This window comes from Notothenia rossii (genome assembly GCF_949606895.1).
Source record: "Notothenia rossii genome assembly, chromosome: 2".
Lineage (NCBI taxonomy): Eukaryota > Metazoa > Chordata > Actinopteri > Perciformes > Nototheniidae > Notothenia > Notothenia rossii.
The window spans coordinates 29174916-29185569 of NC_136904.1; the positions used below are offsets into that span (position 1 = coordinate 29174916).

General features: G+C 43.2%; 1 protein-coding gene across 3 annotated transcripts in view; it reads right to left on the reverse strand.

Moving 5' to 3' along the window:
- Positions 1 to 10654, reverse strand: part of luzp2 (leucine zipper protein 2) — a 276029-nt gene that overhangs the window by 71640 nt on the left and 193735 nt on the right. For all 3 annotated transcript variants that reach the window (XM_079665447.1, XM_079665448.1, XM_079665449.1), the window contains one exon: positions 3983 to 4100. In XM_079665447.1, the coding sequence (XP_079521573.1) occupies positions 3983 to 4100 (118 nt within the window). The remainder of the gene's footprint in view (positions 1 to 3982; positions 4101 to 10654) is intronic.

Below are 10654 nucleotides of genomic sequence, written 5' to 3' on the forward strand. Positions count from 1 at the left end.
TGTTTATCACCTTCTGAGGGAGCCCCACTGTATTCAGATTGTACCACTCACGGGCCAGGCCCATAGTGCCAAGCGCTCTGGGTGTGGGTGAAAGATCGTCCCCCCCGCCTGAGACAGTATGTCCCTGCGTAGTGGGAGCTGCCACGGCTGCCCGCACAGCAGCTGATATATCTCAGCCAGCCAGTACATTGCAGGCCAGTGCGAAGCTATCAAGATCAGTGTGTGGCGTTGTTCTCTCACTCTGGCAAGAGTTGGGGGTATCAGAGCCAGGGGTGGGAACGCGTACACATTTCATAGTGACCATCACTCTCCGTGACGCGCGGGGTCCAGTCGGAGGGCAGCTACCCAGCGCTGAAACTCCCTCATGTGTAAGCGTCCCAGTCGTACCACCAGGACGCCATGAGCCCCAGTAACCGCAGACATGATCTGAAGAGAACATATTTGCGTAGCCGGAAATGAGCGAGGCAAGCTCTGAAGGCTTTCACTCTTTCTGCTGACGGGCGGGCTGTAAAGGGCACCAAATTCAGGTGTAGGCCCAGGAAGAGTACAATCTGGGCTGGGGACAACATGTTCTTTTCTGTGTTTATTACGAAACCCAGATCGAGCAAGTGTTTTACGAGGACATTCGTCTGCATAATAGCCTCTTGCTCCGACTGTGCGAGAAGGAGCCAATCGTCCAGATAAGTTGCCAAGCGAATACCCTGTTGTGTTAACGGGGCTATCGCGGCTTCCGTACACCGTACAAACACTCACGGGCTGAGAGACAGACCGAAGGGAAGGAGTCTGTACTCTTAACAGACACCCTGAAAGGCGAACCTCAGATATTTCCTGTGTAGGTAATATACTGGGATGTGGAAATACGCATCTTTCAGGTCGACTGATGTGAACCAGTCGTTTTGGCGCACGAGACGCAACAGAGATGTGTGAGTGAGCATTCTGAATTTGTATCTTTTGAGATATTTGTTCAGAGCTCTCAAATCTAGTTTAGGCCGAATTCCGTTCCCTCCCCGTTTGGGAACGAGGAAATACTTGGAATAAAAGCCGCACTGACTCTGTTCGGTGGGTATTATCGATATACCCTTCTTTTCTAGTAGCGAGAAAATCTCTTGCTCTAGAATATGGGCCGACTCTCCCCGGGCTTGTGAATACAGAATGCCCGAGAAGCGAGGGGGGCGACAGCGAATTGGAGCCTGTAGCCCCGTGTTACTGTCTTGAAAACCCAAGCAGAAGCTGTGAGCATCCTCCACTTTTCGCTTCTTAAAGCGCGCTGAGAGGTCACATCTCTGTCGTCTGCCCTCTGTGTCTTTATTTGTTGTGTTATGGGGCCCTCTAGTGTCTGAACACGGTGGTACCCCAGGTTGACAACCCCTGCCGACACTGCGCATGTGCGTGGCGGTGGTGCCTTCACAATTCCGTCTAATAACCGCCTTTTGCGAGAGGCCGTAGCCGCTCTCAAAAGAGGGGTAGACGACAGACTGTTCATTGTTTTTATTGTTTTTATTTTCATTTTTATTCACTGTGCCCTTGGCTTCAAGCCTGGAAACAACAGTGGAAAATGATTTATTAGGAAACAATAATGATGACATGTGTTTGTGTGACTTAAACAGGCAGCGGAACTTGCTGTCTTTGATTTTAAGTCCATTTCCCTTATAGCGCGAACTTGAGGATGACGTTCTGGCATCACTCGAGGCGGCGGGAAGATGGGGGCATGATGGCACCCCGAAAACACATGAGCATCTAACACTGGAACCTGTTCTGGAGCTGGGGAATAGGGAACTTCCAGCTCTCTCGTTGAGGAGAGGAGAGGAGGCTGTCAGGCCGCCCGCTTCTTCTTCCTCGCCTGGTGGCTGAAAACCTGGGTCGGCTGTGCCTGAGCGGCAGCTGCTGGAACCGGAGATCTTCTTGGCCATCTCATCCTTGCCTCGTGGGGACCCGGGACGGGCTGTGGTCTCTGCTGCTTCGGTATCTCCGGAAAGACTGGAAGGAGCTGCCTCTTCGTCCTCGCTGCTTGGGGCAATTGCTTCCCCTCGTAGCGAGATGTGGAGGTCTCCTTGGCCACTTCAGGCCATGGGATGTCCGGACTGGAAGCAGCGTGTTGACACACGGCCTGCAAGTCCATACTTAGGCAGGGCGAAGCTGGTGTGCTTTCGCCCGGGAGAGCGGACATCGCTCCCGGCTTTGCAGCCTGAGCCGATGAAACGAAGATGTCATCCTCGTGCTCATCCGAGTCGGACAGGAGGAACTCAGAGAAATCCTCTTCTTCCTCCATATAGTCCAACTCCAGGACATCCTCCGCGGGTGGAACCATGGTGAGGTCCAGTTGGGAGCCCCAGCTTGACACAGCACGGGGCTCCGCTCTTGCGGCTCTTGCAGCCACCGGACCCCAGCCTGACACGGCGCGGGGCTCCGGTTCAGCGGCATCCGCTGTTATTGAGCCCCAGCCTGACACAGCGCGGGGCTCAATCTCTGCGGCGGACGCCACCATGTCTTGATTGCCGGCCGGCGAATCAGCGGACATGAGGGGGTACTGTCCCGACAAGCTAGCTTGGCATGCTAGCCGTCGGCGGAGGCTCTTAATGGTGAAGCGGGCACAATGCCCGCACGAGCCGGGGTTATCGATAGCCTCCTGGGCGTGTTCCAGCCCGCGGCAGGACGAGCAGACCTGGTGTGAGTCTGTGCCTGAGATCTTAAACCCGCAGCCGCATAGCCGAGCCTCCGAGTCCCTGACTCCTCTGGTGTGAGGGAGAGAAGGGTCCATCTTTGTTCGCCGGGGTGTCGGCGTGGAGTGGACACGCTAGTAACAGGTACGTTACTGAGAAAAAAATCCCACTTTGTCGTTAATCCTTAATCTTTAAAGAAAATGAACTGGTGTGTTAATACCTTTTGTTTTTATCTCCGTCTCATCTGGTGTGAGAGAGAAGAGAGAACGTCCTCGCTACCGTGGTGTCGGTGTGGAGGGAAGAAAAGCTAGCAACAGGTATGTTACTAGCTTGAAGAAAAAATCAAACCTTACCATAATTTTCGAAAGAAAGAAACGGCGAGGCAGATTACAATATTAACTGGTGTGTTAATATTGTTCAGTCTTCTTGCAAAGCAAAAAATAACCGCAAGCGCCCGTCGAGCGAATGTTAGCTTTGGGTTCAGTCTGTGGACCGTTAAGCGAGCCCAGCTACTCATATTTGAGATGTGCTCTGAAGCGAGAAGAGGTGTTTGAATGACGCTGAGTCGTAGCGCAAGCTACTTATAGGGTGGGTGGATTCCCTGACGTAGACGTCAAGATCACCAGCCAATCAGGATTGGCGTAATGAGATGGAGGCTTCTGTTTGCATGCGCGTTGAGGCGCATCCCATAGTGAGACATCGAACGGAGTGTTATGAAGGAGAACTGTGATGGATGTTTGTTTGCCTGACATTTGATCTATTTTTGGTGATGTTCCCAGAAGCAATTACTCTGGTGAGAAATGTTATCATAACTGATACAATCAAGGGCTGGAGCTTTGAAAGTAAATCCCACGTTGTAATTAACTGTAGTTCTCCTTTAAGCACAGTATTGATCCCAACAGTTAAAGGCTTTCAAATTGAATTGGGAAGTGTTTACATTTTTGTGAATTGATGGTTCTGTCAATCTGTTCAGTTTTATCCTTCCATCGTGTCGCCGCTGTTGTCATTAGAGCTGAAAACGTTCACTTGTTAATTGATCGGATTTTCCATCTTGCATTGCATTTTCAGTAACTGCATTTCCAGTAATACATGGCGTACATAACAATGGGTGGGCTCGCCAAATTGAAAAACATTTGCACATTAATTTGTAATAACTGTGAGTTGCTATATAACAGATTGATTGAAACAGAAGTGAGAACAGTCATGGGTTTCCTTATATGGCTGAAAAGACAGGATCGAAAATAACCTCCGGCCTTTAATGACGGCCGACAAAGCCGGCTAAAACTGTTGTATCTTTGAAAAAGAAACACTTCATTCACAACCTGAAGGTTGCCTTTTATGCTGTCCAACTCCTTTGATGTCTTGGAGAGCTGATGCAGGATGTTGCTCCGTTCACTGAAGACTTCTTTTAGCTTCTTTTCCAGCCCATCGTAGCTTTGTCTGTTGAGAGAATGAGATATTTAGATTTCACTATAACATTTCTTACACTGGCTAAGATAATTCACTCTTTATTGGCACCCTTGGGAGGAAGAGGTGTGTTTAAACTGGATTGAAAGCACAATCTTTAAGGCTAAAGGCTCTAGCTATAGGGGAGATAACTAATATCTACTCAGCACCGTCTCTGGAAGAATAGAAGAGAAGGAATAACTTATATTCCTTTCAATCAACCAATTTATTGAAGGCTCATTTTACTGAGATATTTCTTGTGACCTGAGGTATGATTCTGCTTCTCCAATTTAAATATCCACATATTCCAATTATTAAAGAGAACTTCTACAGGGCACATTTATCAAATCCTGTTTGTCTCTTTCAAAACTGAACTCTTGCATGGCACTGCAGAGGAGTTATTTTCATTTATAACTGAACTCTGAAAATATGGAAGATCAGGGCACCAAAAGAGGAGTTTAAGGGGCCTGTCGGTAAAGGGAAAACAGACTCAAAGGAAAAAGGTCACTTGGCTAAAAGACCCAACTAATTTGGCCTATGTTGGATCCATTGTTGACAACTGCATTTTCCCTTTGAACCCTTTTATTGATACATATGAACATACCACATCATATCTCTTACTTCTGTACACAATTCAGAGCACAGACACATATATTGTTTACAACCTTGTTTTCTGAATCAAGCGCAGCAACAACTGATATGAGAAGTGTTTAAAATCAAGTATATCTGATTGTGATCCCCTGCAAATAAATAAGAGTCAAGGCCCTGTATTTCTATAATAATAATAATGATTCTCATACACTTGAATATTTTGATGACCTCACAAGTCTTCCGACTGTTGATGCTGTCACAAGGAAAGATACAGGAAAACAAATCACAATCCTCTCTGGCTGGAAGAGAACTCTCCGCTCCATAGTTTTTCTCTTCACTGTACATTTTACATTTATATATTCAGTCTAATATTTAATATTCCATCCGTCACATACTTATGTAATTATAATACCTTACTTTATATGTTGTTATTGCTCATTTGTAAATTCAACATGTATATTTTCTACTTTCTTGTTTATTTCTTGTCTTTTAATTTGTATTGTGCAATGCCATGTCTTGTTATGCTGCTGCAACACAAACATTTCCCAAATTGGGATCAATAAAGTTCTATCTTATCTTATCTCTAACACTATCCATAACCCATCCAATGGCCCCTCTCTCTGCTGGTCTGTTATGAAGTTAGCCGGTAGAGGAGAAGTAAAAAGAAGAGATCATTTTCATTTGAAATAAGAAATGTTATGCTTTTTTTTTAAATGTTAAAGATGTTTTTCATCAGAATGTGAATACATTAAATGGCCATACCTCACTCTGTAGTTGCCCTATTTTACTTTGGCCATTTCTTAGCAAGTAGGCTAATGCAGTGGTTGCTGCAAGGAATAAACTAATTTCACTCTTCAACAGGCATCACACTCAAATCTGACTTATATTTGAGTATGATGGCCAGCCAGCCCAGCCACTGAGGAGCCGGAAATATTTTCAATTCCTTAAGAAACCATGCCTGGATAAATTAAACTAGGGCCAGGGCCACAGTCTATACAACGAATGACTGTGCTACTTGGATCAAGCCAACTGTTCTCCCTAATATAATGTGAAACATGAGGATACATTAAATAAAGATTCCATTGTTTTGGCTAAACCCTGCACATGTAAACATCTTATTACTTGAGCTTCAAGTCAACGTTGATTTAATTTTTTTTAATGGCTCAAAATAACCATGCAAACTTTGAATCCTGCTGTTTAGTTATTGAAGATTTGGCTTATTACGTTAATGAAAAAACAAAGTTTGAGCAATCATTCCTTTTCTTTTTTGTTGCAAATAGGTCCCATATACAGTGTATGTAATATCATTATCTGGAACACATGTTTGTTATAGTCAAATAAGGTTTCATTTTTTTTAAATCAAGCAAACAACAACACAGCTCTGTTAGTATATTGTTCCAAATAATTCAAAAGATCAAAATAATTTTCTCTGCCTACTTCCTTATGTAATCTGAAACTCCAAATGACATCGGCAGCTTTAAGCATTACGTATGCACTTGGCATAGCGGAATAATTCCTCGCTAAATACAAAAATCTCACATTCCTTCCCTTTTACATTAATCACTTTTTATAGAAACACTCTACCATTCCCCACTTGCTACTGAAGGTACCAAAAAAAAAGTATTCTGCATCCATGGCTTCCTTTCAGCCTGGGCCCTCTTCCAAAAAGCCTGCACACCCCATGTCATAGATCCTAGGTGCAGATCATACACAATAACACATAAATCACTAATAGAAAAGCAACACCTGGGAAATAAATAATACGGCATACTGAATCCCACACATGACTTGCCACCACATGGCATTGGCGGGGGAAATATATTGCAGGTTCAGGCGACGAGGGAAGATGGGGTTAGAGATTCCTCCCTGTCTGCCATATTATTCACTGCCCAATGGAATAGGCCCGTGGGTATATGTGAAATGAAAGCGACCTATAATTTGAGGCCCACAGACACATATATCACAGGCTTGTTGGATTAGGTGTGGACTTTTTTTACAACAAATCCACTATAAACTGCTCATTGCAGCAAACAAATGGTACCAGCTGCATGACTACATCATGACCTCTAAAAGTCCAGTGTTCTAGCAGCCTCCTCCCAATTTGTTTAGTCAGAGATGTTTAAAAATGAGGAGCAGAATGCCTGAGAAAAAGGCTGATGATCAGAAATAGCACCACCAGGCACATGGCCATAGAGCGGTGGAGAAGAGATGATTAAATATTTCATTTCAAAAATCTGCAGTTTGAAATCACTCACTTGGTGTCTTTATAGAACTCATCAACTACCCAAGACTGATGCCGAGGCATCTTTTATTGGATCCGACTATGGAGGGCAAATATGTCTGTTGGAGTCACAGCCGGTTCTGAGTTATATGAGGCTGACCTTGCATTGTGGGAAATAACTGCTGAGGCTTAAGAAAAACACTACAGTCAACAACCAAACAATAGCTTAATAAAGCAATCCAAGGCTATAGCATAACAGAGTAATCTGCAAGAGTTTACGATCCATTGTTGACAAGAGCTAGCTTCTAAATACAACGCTAATAATTGCAGCTTTTCCTAAACAGCCTAGTACTGCAACCACCCATAACACGCTGTTGACTATGATAGTGTTTGACATGGAAATAGAAAACAATACAAGTAGTTTAGTGGGAATGCTGTTAACAGCATTCCAACTAACTGTTCTTCTACGGACGATAAGTTTATTATTATTCCGCCGGTATTTTGCCGCGCTTCTCCTTCCCGCATTGAACATCGCAGAAACTCCGTTCAAACATCAAAACGTTCAGCTCGGTCAGGAATCGATGGCTATTTGGCTTTTCTCATTCATAACTTTCATAGTTCCAGAGATACATCCCATAATAAATCAAATTTTTTATATTGAAGTCGATGGAGAAAATCTTCAGACTTCAACAAATCTTCATGCAATTCAACTGCTAACTGTTCATTCATACTTTCACTCAGAGACCTCATTCCAACTTTAAAATATTGCACATCTTTCTGACATTATTCGTGTAAAACAACTTTTAAATCTGATTCTTACTTTTAGAAATATTAAACATTTGTCAGACCTTGTTTTAGAGGTTTTCTTCACATTTTAACATTAACTAGAGTATGTGATGTCACAGCTAGAGTGGAGGACAGTTTGAAATTCGCATTCATATTTTTTTTTTAAACTGCCATAATTCCCAAACCCTACATTCCTGAGACATCATTTATCATGACAAACGTAGGAAAAGATCTCGTAGCTTGAAAAATGACAAATAATTAAGCAAAATTATTAAACAAAATGCTTTTTGAGGGCATGAAGTGACAAAAACGTTCTACATTCCTCCATTAAACCCCATTGTAATTTCAGGCAGATATGTCCTCACGGCATCAGCCGCACACCTTTAGTTAAACTGCCAAAAAGACCACATTATTAACCCGAAACTACACAAAAATTACACTTCAGATACTCAACTTCCTTGACATGCTTCACGTTTTGAAATGTCAAAGATATTTGTTACGGTTCTTCCACAAAACGTTCACATGTAAGAAGTTTATCTCTCAATCAGAACAATGAAGCCTTTGATCTCTACAGAGCTCGTTAGCTCAACTATAAACACCTGTGTAATGGAACACGATGATGTCATCACTCCAACTGACATGCTCAGAGCAGCAGACTTCAGATAGCAGTGTGCAAACAGTCCAGCCGTGAAGACATCTAAGGGACAGTTTGAGATTTCTTCAAATGCTGTTGCCATGGCAACACAATGCTCGCCTTGAAACACGGTTTTCTCATAACTTCAGTAAAAATACTCCAAACAGCCTAGAACTTCACAGGTTTGGTAACGATGCAGCCATCAACGCATCTAAGCGTAGTATGGGGTGTCATCAAATGCCGTTGCCATGGCGACTGACCACTCGCCATGAAACACGATGTGGCTGTAAGTCCCATCGACACGGTCCAATCGTCCCCCAATCTTCACTTGTATATCACCGGTCCATGCTTCAACAGCTCTACGCCAAATCTGAGATTTCACCATATGCCGTTTCAATGGAAACGCATCCCTCGCCATAAAACATGATGTCGCTATAAGTCCAATGAACACGGTCCAATCGTCCCCCAATCTTCACTTGTATATCACCGGTCCATGCCTCAACAGCTCTACGCCAAATCTGAGATCTCACCATATGCCGTTTCCATGGAAACACATCCCTCGCCATAAAACATGATGTCACTATAACTCATATGAACATGTTCAAAAAGTGCTCAAACTTCACATGTGTACTAACAGTCCAGCCGTGAAGACATCTACGGGACAGTTTTGTGATTTCTTCAAATGCCGTTGCCATGGCAACACAATGCTCGCCTTGAAACACGGTTTTCAAAAAACTTCAGTGAAAATACTCCAAACAGCCCAAAACTTCACAGGTTTTGTTAACGATGCAGCCATCAACGCATCTAAGCGTATTATGGGGTGTCGTCAAATGCCGTTGCCATGGCGACAGATCATTCGCCATCAAGTTAGTTTAGAAGTTTGCAGTTCAAATATTCTGCTGCTTTTCCAAGCCTTTTTACTTTCTTTTCTTCTCTCATCACACATTCAAGCCCCCTGTGTTCATGTATAATTTCAATCTAAATTCTTCACTTTCTTCTTACACATTACATTTCAGCATAGCAGTTTAGCGTCACATTTTCAGCATAAAGCATTCCCACTAGCAATTTCTTCAGGAATTGCATTCTCTAGTTAAAATTGTGACCCTGTGTGGGCAAATGTCTTTGTGCACCCACACACTAGCATTAGGAGCTTGAAGTAATAGAGAGCAGCCGGTAATAAACTAATATCCTTCTGCACGCATCTATCTCAACACACAGTGATGCCGGATGTACCCAACGGGTTGCGTTGCTATACCTATTTCATCTTTGTTCCATCATTATGCTTATTTTGAATAAGCTGTCAGAGAGCTGTTTGTAACTGGGAATGGTTAATACTAAAATAAAAGTAGAGTCGATAGCAGAACAATGGCTCCTCATTTGTAGATTCCAGTAAAACTTAATACAAGGACATTGAGGATATCATCCACCAACATCTGCTAAGCAATTAGCTGTAGTGAAATACTCACAGAGGAGCTCCGTGTGTTAGCAGGTTGAGTAATCTAATGTCTCCCCCCTCCCTAACCTTAATTCTCAAAGCTATTTTTAGAAAATTTGCAAGATGAAGTCAGCGGTTCAGGCAAGGGCAAATGAAAGGATTCCCCTGGGCTCTGTGTCTTTGGAGGCCTCTCCACCACCAGACAAGTTATTTTAAAACCCACCCAGAGCTGAAATCTGAGCAGTATCAGTAATTTATTCAACATGTCATCTACAGTATACACATAACCCAATGAACATAACAAATGTGCAGCCAAGAATATGTAATTTGCTTTTCTTCTTGGAAATGGAACATGCTGAAAAAGGCCCTGGCCGTTTCGAAATGTCGAGTAAACCTGCTGCAGGGCCAATATTTCAAGTATACTACGTCATCGAGTGGAGCCGAAGGACTGTTTAAATGCATGTTAATGCCCAGCATTCGGCGCCACTCGATGACGTAGTATACTTGAAATAGTGGCTCTGCAGCAGGTATACTCGATATTGAGAAACGGCCTCTGCTACTCTTCCTTATTTGGTTTTATGCTTTCAAAAACATTATTGAAGACCATGATGAAAAACAATCTATCAACATTTAAAGCTATGGTGGCCATCCACCTCTTTTAGCTAAAAGAGACTTGTCGTTACTTCTATCTACCCATTTTCCACCAAATGTCTATAGCTCAGTAATGGCTTTTTAAGCAGATATTTATGTAACCCTTCTAAATTAAACAATCCACATGTGATGTCATGTGTACCATCAATAGCAATGTTAGATTGCAGACCTCAATAACGAAAATAAAACATAAATTGCATATCCGGTGAGTGTTTCGGATCCACTCCAAA